Below are 14,678 nucleotides of genomic sequence, written 5' to 3'. Positions count from 1 at the left end.
CAAATCAATTAAAACTTGTTTCTGAAAAAATAATAATTTCCCAAGGGACAAGAAAAATATTTAACATTTTGTTAAATTTTTCATGATTTAAGTCGCCGCATGAACATTTACCAAATAATACACTGCTCTTCGTTGTGAATGGTTCTTCTTTAGGTCCAAACAGCTGATTGCAAGCCGCATTTAACTTCCTAGTTTTTGTTAATGGTTTTATTAATCTTATAAAATGCGTATAACACAATATTTGGCCAGCAAATTGAAGAACTTCTCCAATCTGCCCAAGGAATACATCGAGCGCAGCAAAAAGCAGGCAAGCAAAAAAGCACTTTTCATTGATCAACTTGCCTTAAGAGGCTCACGTAACAGATCGCATGAAACATGTTTCTGCATTAATAAGCTCTAATATTTCTATGCATTTTAAACAGGTGTACTGGCAAACTCCGAAGGAACTTAATTACTTGCCACGCACAGTGGAGCGGAAGCGGTTCAGATACACAACAAACCGTTCATGGACTGGACAGTTCAGGCAGCAGAATATGCCCGGAACAGTGCGTCGCAAGGTGCTGGTGGAACCAATTGGTAAGTCGAAGATATAATAGAATTTTTTATATCCCCATCAATTCTATTATAATTATCTTTACAGAGGATTGGAGCTTCTTTCGCGGCGATCGCATCGAAGTCCTGGTTGGCAAGGACAAGGGAAAGCAGGGAATCGTTACCCAGGTAATCCCAGAGCGGAACTGGGTCATTGTCGAGGGTCTCAACTGGCACTATCGCAAGGTGGGCGGCGAGAAGGAGTTTCCCGGCATCATAATCAAGTCCGAGGCACCTCTGCATGTTACCAAAGACATTCGTCTGGTGGATCCCTCTGATCTGCAGGGCACAGACTTCGAGTGGCGCTTCACGGAGGAGGGAGAGAAGGTGCGTGTGTCCTTACGATCGGGAAGGATTATACCTGTTCCAGAGACAAACAATCAGACGCACGATTATAAAACACCAAATGCCTATATCGAAAGGGAAAAGGATACACCAGGTATGCGAATGCATCGTGTATCAATACTATTTATGTAATTCAATTCCTGTTAACTCTAGGCGCTGTGGTGGGTGAAATTACCTTCCAGCCCAAACTGTCCACCTTTGAGATGGATATCATGGAGGAAATGGGCATCAAGGAGGAACGCACGCCAGTGAAGAGCTATTGGTACTAATGCTATTCCTACTGTTTATTAAAGTAACGTACAAAAAACCCACAATATTGAGCAATTTAGTTTCTTGTCATTTTCGCATTGCGCTGAACACCTCTTCACGATGATCCCTGAGCGTCTTGGCCAATCTGCTTACAGTCTCCTCCGCTTTGTCAAAGTCGGGACGCAGAGTGTTGTTAAAGGTCTCGTACAGCCAAGTGCAGGTCTTGGACATATTCGATTCGTAGCTGGTAAAGACGCGACTGGTGTGTTCGTACCTTAAAGGATTCACCTTGTATTAAAGGAGACTTCTCAGGAGACGTTTATAAAGACTCACCTCGCCTTATTGGCTATGTCTGTGATTAGATACGTATTACAGTGCTTAACGGCTACAACTTGGCGATGACTAATGTACTTCAGTTCTACGTGCGGTAAGGCCAGCTGAGCCGCCTCCAAGGAGATCATGGAGGCATGAAGCAGACTTCGGCAGTCTAAAGACCACTGTAGCTTCTGCTTGGGATCGCTGAAAGTATTTCAATTTCAATTACAAACGTACAAATGGTTTCCCTGTGCTACCCACATCATCCTGCCCAGCTGCCTCCACTGCTTCAATGCTTGAGTTGAGGAGTTGGCAGCAGCTCTAAGCAGCAATCCACAAATGCGCCACTGCTCCAGGGTGCTGCCCAGCTTATCTCTTGTATCTCTGGCCGTCTCCAACTGCTCATCAATGCTCTCCTCCAGCCGGGTCATGTATGTTCCTCCGCTCATATACGCTATAATCCCATCTTGCCTTACATACAGCTCGTTCAACTCCGCATAGCTCTCGACCAGAGTCTTCAGACGCACTTTAGTGTGTTCCAGCAGCTCTCCGTAGTATCGAATGCTAAGCAAATGCAAAGCCGACTCGCTGAGACTGGCAAAGAAATCCTCGTGCATGGAAGCCTTTCGGGCATCAGCAATTACGCCCAGATTGTAGGCTAGCTAATAACGAAAGTTAATAATATACAAAAGGAAATTTCATCACAAGCGCTAATGGCAGGCCATTTACCTGTGCCAGGTCCTTCGTGGGTGTGTTGGCCACAATTGGGTCGCCCTGCCGGCCCATTGTGTAATTTGGAAGGGCCAGAACCTCCTCCTCCGTTTCCCTCTGCCTTTCCCGAAGCGGAGCCGCATCCCCCATGCCCTCGAGTCCCAGCATCGCCTCGTGCTTGCCTTTTAGGTGTTCCACCCACGCCTCGACGGTGGCCATACGCGGACCCGGACAGGTGCCCTCCAGCTTGCTGATCTGTTCGTCCAGGCGCACATACTGCTCGACAATGTTCTGGTGACGAAACGGGAGGGTATTGATTAGGATTAGGACATAAGTCGAAGGACTTAACACAACCAATACTCCGGCGGCGCCATTCTGGCGAGGTTGCATTTCCGAGCTGACCTCAGTGACGACAGGATTCGTCTGCGTATCCATAGAGGAGCCGCAGCCCATCGCTCAGGCTGTCTGTCCGAAGTGCTGCACGAAGGTGATTCGCACTGCGGGCGATGACATCTTCCGCCTCGGACCTTTCCAGTTTGCCTGTCCAGCGCTGAATGAGCTTTCGTCGGGTCCGTCATGTCCACTTATGAGGGAAAACACAATAACAAAATTATTGTTTTTTGCGCGCTAACCATTGAACAGGGCCAAACCAAATCCACCCCGACCCGTTTTAGGAAGTGGAGGATATGACTTTTCCGTTTCCCCCTTTGTTAGCACGTGTGTGTCCTTTAGAGTGGACTGGTTTTCACAAAAATTACGCATACGACATGTATGATATTAAATTTACTTTTAAGGATATCTGAGGTCTATAGCCAAATCCCAATTATATGATTAAATTTTTATCCAGACACCATTATTTTTAATGAGCTGGTAAATTTTACTTATCTTGGTAATTTAATCTACAGAATTGTAAGCAATTCTTTTCAATTTGAATAAGTAAGCTTAAGTAGGTTGGCATTTTTTGTATGTATCATATATATTTATTAATTTTAAGAAATTCCTTTTAAGTTTAATAAGGAGATCCAAATATAGAAAATTTTCGACCTCTAAGGTTCACCCTCGAAACCCCCCTGTGTGTCAACAACTTGTTATTTGCCTTGCTAGCTGTTTTTGTTGGTGTGTCCACCATACTTTGTTGGATTTGTGAATTGGCACACTGTGTATTTGTATTAACAAGTTAACAAAAAACAACAAAAAGGCAACCATTAACATCTGCTTATTGTGTAGGAAATGTGCAAGCTCACTTGGACGAAGGACGAACTTTAGTGGGAGTGGTGCGAAGTCCTCTAGAAATTGGGTACTAATCGACCCGAAACATAATCCATCAGCAGGATAATAATCTAGTTTTTGATAAATTACCAGCAAACTATGGGTTGACTCTGATGAGGAAAGGTAAAAGCTTATTGAGTTTGGATACCCTGTAAAGGGAAATTCTTTTCCATTAGAAACATTACTTCCTAAGCCTATTATTTTGTATTGTTGAAAATATATTTTAGTGTATTTCTATATTTGAAAATACTTATTTCCTTGAGATTTCAAAAATCTATTTTATTGTAGGTTTTAAATTTAATTAATTTCATTTTATAATGTGGTTTTAATTTTTACATTAAGTTATTGGTTTTAGAAGTGTCATTCAAATAAATAGTCTATTAAAAATTAAATAATTACTTGTTAAGCTCACTTTTTCCTCACGTCGATCCATTTTTCCGCCACTTAATGGCTAAGCCCAATTTAATAAGGAGTGAGTTCTGCAATTCCCTTGACAATTGGTCATTAAACCTGTACGAATGGGGGTTCCAACTTTTACTGGCTCTTGAGCAATCGCTTACAATACAAACATGTAGTGCGACCACATGTCGCATGAGCAATGGAGTGCACCCCAACGCGATGGCGTCAGAAAATAATGGGTCAAATGATTGCGTTTAAATAAGTAATAATCTAGCCAAGTGGCGACAAAAGGTGGAGTGCAAACTGCAAACTTGTTGATGTGTGGCCCCATGGAAAGCGAACGAGGCGAGCAAAACATGGCAATCCAGAAATCCAAAGATGCGCCTGCGCCCTGCCATTATTGAAACCAAAGATGAGGGGAGCAGGAAATGGCAGCAGCGGTAGCACCTCAATGGAATACGAATACTGGTATGTTTATTGTAATAGTCAGCAAAGCGGTTTTAGCATGCTGTTGTTTGTTTCCCTGTTTCTATAATATACATAATTTGGAGTAACCTTATTGATTTTATAAATATAACAATATAAATAAGATATGAAAATGTTTTTATATTTGCTGGTTTGAAATTGAAACCAAGCTAGTAAAATCTTTTTTTTATGTTTTCGGCCTTTCATTTTATAAACTCAGTTAAATTTCTTCAAATGTATTCATATTTAGATTGGAAGTATACAAATTTTTTACACAATCATGATAAATAGTTGTATTAAATCTCTCCCTTTGAATAAATCCAAATTTATATTTTTTATAATAAAAATTTTATTAAAACAATATTCAATTTAACAATTGGGCAAATAAGCTAATAACATTTTGTAAATAACCCTTATATAACTATGGGTGTGGACACAAACACCTTCTGATGAGATCTTCCTGGTACTTCACACCCTTCAACAGGTTTTCGCAAATGTTTTCACAATCGTTGGATGTAGGCGTCACTACTGGTGGCCTTGGCCATTGAGGCCAGGGCCACTGAGGATATGGCAACGGTGCCGGCAACTGCTGAGGATAACCTGGTATCTGTGGCCATTGCGGGATATTCGGGTTAGGCTGCCAGGGCCACATGGGGTTGGGGTAAGATGGGTAAGGATACCACCAAGACGGCGGGATCTGGATTGGAGGTTGGGGCCGGCACGGGCAAGGACGACGCGTCGTGGTTATTGGACGAGGTGTTGTCCTAGTTGTCGTGGGAATGGTAATTGCTGGGGTAGTCGTACAACTCGGCGTTGTTGTGGGAGGACACGTTGGAGTCGATGTGGTCGGACAAGGAGTTGTTGTAGGGGCAGGCGTTGGTGTGGTTTGCGGACAAGGAGTTGTTGTGGTGACAGGCGTTGGTGTGGTTTGAGGAGAACATGTCGGTGTTGTTGTTGGGAATACTGGAGTGCCAGTTGTTGGGGCACATGTGGATGCTGTTGTTGTGCAAATTGGAGTAGTAGTTATGGGGGCACTTGTGGATGCAGTTGTTGTGCATCCTTGTGTGGTAGTAGTGGCACATGTAGACGCAGTTGTTGTGCAACTTGGAGTGGGAGTTGTTGCGGCAGAAGTGGATGCAGTTGTTGTGCATCTTTGAGTTGGAGTTGTTGGAGCAGTCGTGCATGCAGTTGTTGTGCATCTTTCAGTGGTGGTTGTTGGGGTCGGAGTGGATGCAGTTGTTGTGCATCTTTGAGTTGTAGTTGTTGGGGCAGTCGAGGATGCAGTTGTTGTGCATCTCCCAGTTGTAGTTATGGGGGTAGGAGTGGATACAGTTGTTGTGCATCTTTGAGTTGTAGTTGTTGGGGCAGTCGTGGATGCAGTTGTTGTGCATCTTTCAGTGGTAGTTGTTGGGGTAGGCGTGGATACAGTTGTTGTGCATCTTTCAGTAGTAGTTGTTGGGGTAGGAGTGGATGCAGTTGTTGTGCATCTTTGAGTTGTAGTTGTTGGGGCAGTCGTGGATGCTGTTGTTGTGCATCTTTCAGTAGTAGTTGTTGGGGTAGGAGTGGATGCATTTGTTGTGCATCTTTGAGTTGTAGTTGTTGGGGCAGTTGTGGATGCAGTTGTTGTGCATCTTTCAGTGGTAGTTGTTGTGGTAGGCGTGGATACAGTTGTTGTGCATCTTTGAGTTGTAGTTGTTGGGGCAGTCGTGGATGCAGTTGTTGTGCATCTTTCGGTAGTAGTTGTTGGGGTAGGAGTGGATGCAGTTGTTGTGCATCTTTGAGTTGTAGTTGTTGGGGCAGTCGTGGATGCAGTGCATGTGCATCTTTCAGTAGTAGTTGTTGGGGTAGGAGTGGATGTAGGTGTTGTGCATCTTTGAGTTGTAGTTGTTGGGGCGGTCGTGGATGCAGTTGTTGTGCATCTTTCAGTAGTAGTTGTTGGGGTAGGAATGGATGTAGGTGTTGTGCATCTTTGAGTTGTAGTTGTGGGGGTAGGAGTGGATGCAGTTGTCGTGCATCTTTCAGTAGTAGTTGTTGGGGTAGGAGTGGATGCAGTTGTTGTGCATCTTTGAGTTGTAGTTGTTGGGGCAGTTGTGGATGCAGTTGTTGTGCATCTTTCAGTAGTAGTTGTTGGGGTAGGCGTGGATACAGTTGTTGTGCATCTTTGAGTTGTAGTTGTTGGGGCAGTCGTGGATGCAGTTGTTGAGCATCTTTCAGTAGTAGTTGTGGGGGTAGGAGTGGATGCAGTTGTTGTGCATCTTTGAGTTGTAGTTGTTGGGGCAGTCGTGGATGCAGTGCATGTGCATCTTTCAGTGGTAGTTGTTGGGGTAGGAGTGGATGCAGTTGTTGTGCATCTTTGAGTTGTAGTTGTTGGGGCACTCGTGGATGCAGTTATTGTGCATCTTTCAGTAGTAGCTGTTGGGGTAGGAGTGGATGTAGATGTTGTGCATCTTTGAGTTGTAGTTGTTGGGGCGGTCGTGGATGCAGTTGTTGTGCATCTTTCAGTAGTAGTTGTTGGGGTAGGAGTGGATGTAGATGTTGTGCATCTTTGAGTTGTAGTTGTTGGGGCGGTCGTGGATGCAGTTGTTGTGCATCTTTCAGTAGTAGTTGTTGGGGTAGGAGTGGATGCAGTTGTTGTGCATCTTTGAGTTGTAGTTGTTGGGGCAGTTGTGGATGCAGTTGTTGAGCATCTTTCAGTAGTAGTTGTGGGGGTAGGAGTGGATGCAGTTGTTGTGCATCTTTGAGTTGTAGTTGTGGGGGTAGGAGTGGATGCAGTTGTTGTGCATCTTTGAGTTGTAGTTGTTGCGGCAGTCGTGGATGCAGTTGTTGTGCATCTTTCAGTAGTAGTTGTGAGGGTAGGAGTGGATGTAGGTGTTGTGCATCTTTGAGTTGTAGTTGTTGGGGCAGTCGCGGATGCAGTTGTTGTACATCTTTCAGTAGTAGTTGTTGGGGTAGGAGTGGATGTAGGTGTTGTGCATCTTTGAGTTGTAGTTGTGGGGGTAGGAGTGGATGCAGTTGTTGTGCATCTTTGAGTTGTAGTTGTTGCGGCAGTCGTGGATGCAGTTGTTGTGCATCTTTCAGTAGTAGTTGTTGGGGTAGGAGTGGATGTAGGTGTTGTGCATCTTTGAGTTGTAGTTGTGGGGGTAGGAGTGGATGCAGTTGTTGTGCATCTTTGAGTTGTAGTTGTTGGGGTAGGAGTGGATGCAGTTGTTGTGCATCTTTGAGTTGTAGTTGTTGCGGCAGTCGTGGATGCAGTTGTTGTGCATCTTTCAGTAGTAGTTGTTGGGGTAGGAGTGGATGTAGGTGTTGTGCATCTTTGAGTTGTAGTTGTGGGGGTAGGAGTGGATGCAGTTGTTGTGCATCTTTGAGTTGTAGTTGTTGGGGTAGGAGTGGATGCAGTTGTTGTGCATCTTTGAGTTGTAGTTGTTGCGGCAGTCGTGGATGCAGTTGTTGTGCATCTTTCAGTAGTAGTTGTTGGGGTAGGAGTGGATGTAGGTGTTGTGCATCTTTGAGTTGTAGTTGTGGGGTAGGAGTGGATGCAGTTGTTGTGCATCTTTGAGTTGTAGTTGTTGCGGCAGTCGTGGATGCAGTTGTTGTGCATCTTTCAGTAGTAGTTGTTGGGGTAGGAGTGGATGTAGGTGTTGTGCATCTTTGAGTTGTAGTTGTTGGGGCAGTCGTGGATGCAGTTGTTGTGCATCTTTCAGTAGTAGTTGTGGGGGTAGGAGTGGATGCAGTTGTTGTGCATCTTTGAGTTGTAGTTGTTGGGGCAGTCGAGGATGCAGTTGTTGTGCATCTCCCAGTTGTAGTTATGGGGGTAGGAGTGGATACAGTTGTTGTGCATCTTTGAGTTGTAGTTGTGGGGGTAGGAGTGGATGCAGTTGTTGTGCATCTTTGAGTTGTAGTTGTTGCGGCAGTCGTGGATGCAGTTGTTGTGCATCTTTCAGTAGTAGTTGTTGGGGTAGGAGTGGATGTAGGTGTTGTGCATCTTTGAGTTGTAGTTGTGGGGGTAGGAGTGGATGCAGTTGTTGTGCATCTTTGAGTTGTAGTTGTTGCGGCAGTCGTGGATGCAGTTGTTGTGCATCTTTCAGTAGTAGTTGTTGGGGTAGGAGTGGATGTAGGTGTTGTGCATCTTTGAGTTGTAGTTGTTGGGGCAGTCGTGGATGCAGTTGTTGTGCATCTTTCAGTAGTAGTTGTGGGGGTAGGAGTGGATGCAGTTGTTGTGCATCTTTGAGTTGTAGTTGTTGGGGCAGTCGTGGATGCAGTGCATGTGCATCTTTCAGTGGTAGTTGTTGGGGTAGGTGTGGATGCAGTTGTTGTGCATCTTTGAGTTGTAGTTGTTGGGGCAGTCGTGGATGCAGTTGTTGTGCATCTTTCAGTAGTAGTTGTTGGGGCACTTGTGGTAGATGTGGACGCAGTTGTTGTGCTTGTAGTGGTAGTTATTGGGGCACATGTGGATGTTGTCGTTGTACATGTCGGAGTGGTAGTTGGTGGGGTACAGGTAGAAGGTGTTGTTATTGGAGTAGTTGCTGACGTGGTGCAACTAGTTGTTGTGGGTGTAGTGGTTGGAGTTGCAGTAGAAGTCCCTGTTGTGCAGGTACTTGAAGGAAGGGCAGGAGAAGTTTCAACGCTGCAGGGACATGTAGGGACCGCAGTAGAAGTTTCTACGCCACAGGGACAAGTAGGTATTGTCGGAGACGTTTCCTGACCACAGGTACAACTTTGGGTTGTGGTGTCAGTGCACAATGGAGTTGTAGTGTCGTTGCAGGCCATTGTACTTGTGTCGGTGGATGTGTCAATGGAAGTGTCGCTGGATGTATCGGTGCTGCTGCCAGTAGTTTGATCGGAGCAACCACAAGGTACAGGGGGAGGGGTGCAAGTGACCGTTGTACCTGCATCCGTGGTCGTTGTAGACGCATCTGTTGTATCCGGTGTGGCTGGTGTGGTCGTTGTACGTTTGGTGTTCTTTTTGGTGGTCCGCTTTGTGGTCGTCGTTGTGGTTCGTGGTGGTTTCGTGGCTTTTCTCCTAGTTGGTCTATTAGTTGTGGTTGTTTCTCCACAGTCGCAAGGCTGCATCGGTTGGGGATTCCAGATAATATCGCCTCCATCTCCGGGTACTATTTCCTCGACAGGACCATCTCTTAACTCATCCCAATCGAAATCTGCCTTTACATCTGCAAACTGAATGAGCAGTATGCTCACTACAAAAGAAGGATATTGATCAAACTTACATACTACTTCCGGTTAATAGAAATATGGATACTAATTACCAGTTATGCAGATCAGCGCTAATTGCATTTTGTTACTCCTTGCACTTGGCGGTGATAGTGTTTTTGAGGCAGCACTGCCTTCGACTTTTATAGGTTTTATTTGTGTCGGAATTCAGTTTGCACAAACCCTTGCATGTGTGCAAATATTTCTTTTGTGCATTTAACTTCTTATAAATAGGGCAAAAGTTGTGTAAACAGGTTAACTTTTATGTTTGGGCAAGCTTACTAAAACAGCCGTTTTCGACACGTTTCTTATGTATACAATTGTTTAACAACCCACAGTTAACGGTCGTTGCAGGATGCAATTTTGGTGATAGTCAGGAAATTCCAATGGAATGGATGGCCACAATATGTTTGTTATGTACACATTTACGCAAATAGTGGCTGGATTATAAAGAGATATCTATTGAGAGATCTATAATTGTTATATCGGCAATCCCGTTCTTTAAATCCTTACAAAAAAAGTAAATATTTTATTTTGTTCTTTAAGTTTTTTAATTTTATGAGTTAATAATATTCTGAGACTTGTTATAACACTTTTTTTTAAGGATTATTATTTATATATTTTAAATTATTTTGCTTCAATTTTTCATTATTTATTTTAATATTTATTATCTAAAAGTCCCAATTATTTATCGGATCCCAAAAAGTATGCAAAATATAAGTGTTAGCTTGTAAACAGTATCGGTTGCATGAAGATAATGGAAAACTCTAAACTTAAATAAATTAGATTGGATATCAATGAGTGACTAAGATAACAGCTTTACCTGAAGGTTGAACCAGCACTTGCTAGGGATAACAAAATTATACATTTACATGCATATATAGAGCGACCACATGGCGTATGGGCAATTGAGTGCATCTGATAGTGTGGGTGGCAGAAATTAATAGGTCAAGTAAATACGTTTGAATAAGTCATAATCGGGCGAAGTGTAGACAATCGTGGGAGTGCAAAATGCAAACTTGTTGATGGGAATTGTGACCCCCGAATGAGGCGAGCAAAACATGGGAATCCACAACAATATCTCGGCGCCTGCGCCATCCTGGAAATCGGCGACTATAAAGCCCCAACGAACTGAAGGGAGGGGAGGGGTGGTTGAGGAGGCGTTTTCACTTTCAATATTGAAAGCAGCGCCGGCGGCTGAATGGAAACCGAAACCCCGCAACTGCTTCGCGTCCGACTCGGATTTATATTCGGTCGCTGAAGATTCCGTTCAGTCGCATCGTGCCTCGCGTGCGGCAAAGATGTCCGCTACTGTACCTCGCTGACTTTGATTACCACAATCTCTGGAAAAGCTCCCACGCTCTGCCCCCCAACTACCCGTGCTACCTGCTGATTCCGTAGACTATGGGTCTGCGGGATACAATCCGAAACCTTCGGCCGGATAGTCCCGGCCGGGACAAGTGCAGCATGGAGCTGCAGCATCGCAGTCCGAGGAGCGGCTGTCATCACAACCAGGTGGCCGCCGTCCAGGTCACCGAGCAGTCCTTACAGGTATGGCGCGCACTGCCTGCCGAAATCCGCCATGATCCCAGTATGGCCAGTTTTCAGATGGAAAACGAACGCATCCATGGTGAGTCTTGGAAATCTTTTCAAAAATGTTTTATAGTCTAAAATGGTTATAATAACTCTTGAATTTAGTTTGAATATTTTTTATAAATAATGTTTAATATATCGATGTGCCATTTAATATATTTACCTATCGAAAAATTGTTTTCATGTGTATAATTAAGAATGGATTAGATGTTGGACAGACATTTAAACTAATTATTACTGATTCCATTTTAATTGGTTAAGTTAAAAAGTAAAATTTTGGTATTTAATAACTGTTTTCCCAGTGTATCCAAATACAAATCTATGGCATTTAAATCAATAAACTGTCAAACACGGCCATTCCCAGGCCACATAGCTTATTAATTATTTGAATGCCACCTGAATGTTTCTTGGCAGGAGCAAGCGACGATGAGGATGAGGATGGGTATGATGAGGTTGATAAGAAGAACAGTAGTCGCCTGCAGGACGAGCCTGGCTCCAGTTATGCTGGCTCCGACTTCCTGGACATCAAGACCAGGCCGGGCGACGAGAATGCCACCGATGACGAGGCCACCACCCACTCCGACCACGAACCGGCCAACGGACCGAGCAATGCCAAGTCCTTGGCCCGCCGGATCCATCATAAGTCCAAGCGATCCAAGGAGCAGCGACAGCGGGACAAACTGTGGAAGCGGGGTGGCCTGCTCCTCTTTTGGCTTCTAGCTGCCGTGGTGCTCATCTCGGTGGGTGAGAAGCATCTGCTGGAGAAGACCATAGATGTGCCACACGGCGAGCAAGGAAAATGTGAGTTGGTCTCATATGAATTATAAATATTTGTTAAAAACATTTGCTTCTTTAGTTTTTAAATTGCTACAAAAACCGACGGGAGACTTTCGCTTGAAAATACATGGCGCTTTCAGAGAGCTCTCCACGCTGGATGCCCCTGAAAATGAGACTTTGAGCTTTGGTTTTCTGACTGTGCAGCCGCAGGTGTCCACTTACATTGGCGAGAATCGCAGCAAGGTGTTCCAGGTGGGTATTACTTTAACATTTCAAATACCTAGGCTAAATGGAATTGAAGTGAAAGAAAACTTTTTTATTAGTTTGATTCCAAAGAATATTTATCAACATTATAAGGTGAATTTTTCTTATAGCAAAAATTGTTTTGAGTTCTTTAATAAAATTAAAGTAACATATTTCTTGTAGGACGTCCTGCCAGCTTGGCGTCTACCTCTGCTTTCCGAGGAGGAGTTGGTGCGTTCTCCGGCTGTGGCCAGTAATCGCACTTATCAAATGACCCAGGAACTGAGCGATATCCTCACCGAAAAGGAGAGCGAATTCCGTTTGCATATTTACAGCGATGTGGAGACGGACTTGGCCATTATTCTGGACTACAATCCGCTGATAGTGAATGCCAGGACGGGCAGCATCCTGGCTGGTCTGATCCTGCTAATCTTCTATGCACTGCTGGTCTGGGAACTGTTTGAAAGAACCTTTGTGGCCATGATCTGCTCGATTCTTTCGGTGACAGCTTTGGCCTGCTTTAATGGTGGGTTATTAATCTCTTATCCATGATTTATTTATTTATAAATTTAACCCATTTCAGATCGTCCTAATATGGATGAAATAATCCAATGGATGGACATGGAGCTGCTAACTCTACTCTTTTGCATGATGCTGCTCATTCTGATATTGACGGAAACTGGAGTTTTTGACTACCTGGCGGTGTTTTGTTTCGAGATCTCGGGTGGCAAGATTTGGCCCATGATATATAGTCTCTGTTTGGTCACCTGTCTGGTGTCCAGTGTGCTGGACAATATGACAACAGTACTGCTCCTAACCCCAGTGGCAATCCGCTTGTGCGAGGTAATGCAGTTGGATCCACTGCCCGTCGTAATGGGCATAATAGTGCATGCAAATATTGGAGGAGCACTAACGCCTATTGGCGATCCCATCAGCATTATAGTCAGTACCAATCACTTCATTGTCGATAATGTAAGTATATCATGAGATTATGCAAAGGGGACAATAATAAATTCATTGGTATTTTCAGGATGTTACCTTTCCCACCTTTGTGGCCCACACTTTCCCAGGTGTCCTGCTGGCTGTCATCCAAAGTTGCGTCTATCTGCGTATTTTCTATCGCAATATTGATGCACTGCGTCTCAATGAGCCCAAGGAAATGAGTGAACTAAGGAGGGAAATGAAGGTGTGGCAGAGGGCCCTAAACGCAGTGGCCTCCTGCTCCAAGGATGCGCAACTGGTGAGGGGAACTCTTCAGGGAAAAGTAAAGCAGCTGAAGAGGACTCTTAGAAGATTGCAAAAGGGTGTGGGATCCTCAGAGGTCTATACCAACACCCTGGATGAGCTCAAGCATAAGGTAAGGTCTTAAAAAACCCCAAAAGGAATATGTAAATAGTAATCTCTTTTTAGTACCCCATCAAAAACAAAACGCTGCTGTTACAATCCGCTGGAGCCCTGACGTTTGTTATAATCTGCTTCTTTATTCAATCCGTTCCCCATTGGAGGACTCTGCCTCTCGGTTGGGTGGCTCTGCTGGGGGTGATCCTACTCCTAATCATCCTGAATCGCGATGACATGGAGCACCTGATGCACCGCATAGAATGGACAACCCTCCTCTTTTTTGCGGCCATGTTCGTGATGATGGAGTGCGTGGAGCGATTGGGAATCTTCTCCTGCATCGGTGAGCTCACCGAACATGTGATCCTTTCGGTGGGAAAGAGCCATCGCCTGGCCATGGCCATTTTTATGATATTGTGGATGTCGGCCCTGGCATCCTCCATATTGGACAGTATTCCGGTGGCCGCCATGATGGTGAAGCTGGTGACCTCGCTGGTGGCCAAGCCGTCGCTGGGATTGCCCTTGCAGCCACTGATTTGGGCTCTGACCCTGGGAGCTTCAATGGGCGGGAATGGAACGCTCTACGGAGCTTCAGCCAATGTCATTGCAGCCGGAATTGCCGAGCAACATGGCTATAAGCTCTCATTTACCCGGTATTTAAGGACCGTTTTTCCCATGATGCTGGGACAGATCACTCTGATGACTGTCTATCTACTCGTGGCCCATGTCATCTTTGAATGGCATTAATACTCCCTCCGTAATATATCTCCCAGTCCCTATTTAATAATATATTATTATAATTAATGGAAAATGTTTTTTCACCTCGAATCTATCGTTATTTTGTGTGAGTTTTACTGTAGACGTTGTCCTTTTACATTCGCCTCTTGATGTGTTTAATCTGCTTTTGAATATATAAGTAAGAATATCTATATCTAAGCGTTTATTTGTGATTGGCAAATGTATAAAAATATACAAGAAATATGGAAGTACATATGCCTTGGCGTTTGTTCTATAAGCTTTTGCTGGACTGATGGAAATGAACAACATTTTGGGGGCCTCTCAAGGTTGCATCTGTAGTGTCGTGTAAAATGGACTAATTTTAGACTTATTTGTTTGAGGTCAAAGTGGGGAAATCGTAAAAACTAATCAGGCGATAAATAGAGAATGGAGAAACA

General features: G+C 44.3%; 4 protein-coding genes across 5 annotated transcripts; 2 read left to right on the top strand and 2 right to left on the bottom strand.

The window, feature by feature from the left end:
• The first annotated feature begins 133 nt into the window (after positions 1-133).
• Positions 134-1,250, top strand: LOC108043536 (probable 39S ribosomal protein L24, mitochondrial). Its single transcript, XM_017122283.2, has 4 exons — positions 134-307; positions 423-576; positions 641-1,030; positions 1,090-1,250. The coding sequence occupies exons 1-4, from the start codon at positions 224-226 to the stop codon at positions 1,203-1,205; spliced, it is 744 nt and encodes a 247-aa protein (XP_016977772.2). The 5' UTR covers positions 134-223; the 3' UTR covers positions 1,206-1,250.
• LOC108043533 lies at positions 1,203-2,863 on the bottom strand. Of its 2 annotated transcripts, XM_017122277.2 has the most exons (5): positions 2,566-2,863; positions 2,230-2,502; positions 1,762-2,162; positions 1,519-1,704; positions 1,203-1,459 (listed from the first exon to the last, which is right to left on the bottom strand). In XM_017122277.2, the coding sequence occupies exons 1-5, from the start codon at positions 2,662-2,664 to the stop codon at positions 1,273-1,275; spliced, it is 1,146 nt and encodes a 381-aa protein (XP_016977766.2). In that variant the 5' UTR covers positions 2,665-2,863; the 3' UTR covers positions 1,203-1,272. The 2 variants fall into 2 exon arrangements, with proteins under 2 accessions (XP_016977766.2, XP_016977765.2); XM_017122276.2 differs by having other exon boundaries at positions 2,230-2,863.
• A 1,902-nt stretch (positions 2,864-4,765) lies between these two features.
• LOC123037693 (mucin-2) lies at positions 4,766-9,636 on the bottom strand. Its single transcript, XM_044459400.1, has 5 exons — positions 9,609-9,636; positions 7,910-9,539; positions 5,734-7,655; positions 5,175-5,211; positions 4,766-5,108 (listed from the first exon to the last, which is right to left on the bottom strand). Exons 1-5 carry the CDS (start codon positions 9,634-9,636, stop codon positions 4,766-4,768), a joined length of 3,960 nt encoding a protein of 1,319 aa, XP_044315335.1.
• Positions 9,637-10,839: 1,203 nt separating this feature from the next.
• LOC108038775 (P protein) lies at positions 10,840-14,494 on the top strand. Its single transcript, XM_044459710.1, has 7 exons — positions 10,840-11,182; positions 11,560-11,946; positions 12,002-12,174; positions 12,349-12,691; positions 12,749-13,137; positions 13,196-13,522; positions 13,576-14,494. Exons 1-7 carry the CDS (start codon positions 10,957-10,959, stop codon positions 14,248-14,250), a joined length of 2,520 nt encoding a protein of 839 aa, XP_044315645.1. The 5' UTR covers positions 10,840-10,956; the 3' UTR covers positions 14,251-14,494.
• Positions 14,495-14,678: the final 184 nt, after the last annotated feature.

Source organism: Drosophila rhopaloa, unplaced genomic scaffold (assembly GCF_018152115.1).
Source record: "Drosophila rhopaloa isolate 14029-0021.01 unplaced genomic scaffold, ASM1815211v1 contig_2, whole genome shotgun sequence".
NCBI classification, from domain to species: domain Eukaryota; kingdom Metazoa; phylum Arthropoda; class Insecta; order Diptera; family Drosophilidae; genus Drosophila; species Drosophila rhopaloa.
The sequence above is the reverse complement of the archived record's forward strand: the minus strand, read 5'-3'. Positions and strand labels throughout refer to the sequence as shown.

Excerpts from the sequence above, each read along its gene's own strand:
- LOC108038775 (XM_044459710.1), top strand. The coding sequence starts at position 10,957 with ATGGGTCTGCGGGATACAATCCGAAACCTTCGGCCGGATAGTCCCGGC. Across the intron at positions 11,947-12,001 it reads ACACGGCGAGCAAGGAAAAT|TTTTTAAATTGCTACAAAAA; the intron begins GTGAGTTGGTCT and ends TTGCTTCTTTAG. Across the intron at positions 12,692-12,748 it reads AGCTTTGGCCTGCTTTAATG|ATCGTCCTAATATGGATGAA; the intron begins GTGGGTTATTAA and ends AACCCATTTCAG.
- LOC108043533 (XM_017122276.2), bottom strand. The coding sequence starts at position 2,664 with ATGGGCTGCGGCTCCTCTATGGATACGCAGACGAATCCTGTCGTCACT. Across the intron at positions 2,163-2,229 it reads CCACGAAGGACCTGGCACAG|CTAGCCTACAATCTGGGCGT; the intron begins GTAAATGGCCTG and ends TTTCGTTATTAG. Across the intron at positions 1,705-1,761 it reads AGGCAGCTGGGCAGGATGAT|CGATCCCAAGCAGAAGCTAC; the intron begins GTGGGTAGCACA and ends AAATACTTTCAG.
- LOC108043536 (XM_017122283.2), top strand. The coding sequence starts at position 224 with ATGCGTATAACACAATATTTGGCCAGCAAATTGAAGAACTTCTCCAAT. Across the intron at positions 308-422 it reads TCGAGCGCAGCAAAAAGCAG|GTGTACTGGCAAACTCCGAA; the intron begins GCAAGCAAAAAA and ends CATTTTAAACAG. Across the intron at positions 1,031-1,089 it reads AAGGGAAAAGGATACACCAG|GCGCTGTGGTGGGTGAAATT; the intron begins GTATGCGAATGC and ends TGTTAACTCTAG.
- LOC123037693 (XM_044459400.1), bottom strand. The coding sequence starts at position 9,636 with ATGCAATTAGCGCTGATCTGCATAACTG. Across the intron at positions 9,540-9,608 it reads AGCGCTGATCTGCATAACTG|TGAGCATACTGCTCATTCAG; the intron begins GTAATTAGTATC and ends CTTCTTTTGTAG. Across the intron at positions 5,212-5,733 it reads AACAACTACCACTGAAAGAT|CTACAACAACTCCTTGTCCG; the intron begins GCACAACAACTG and ends CAACGCCTGCCC.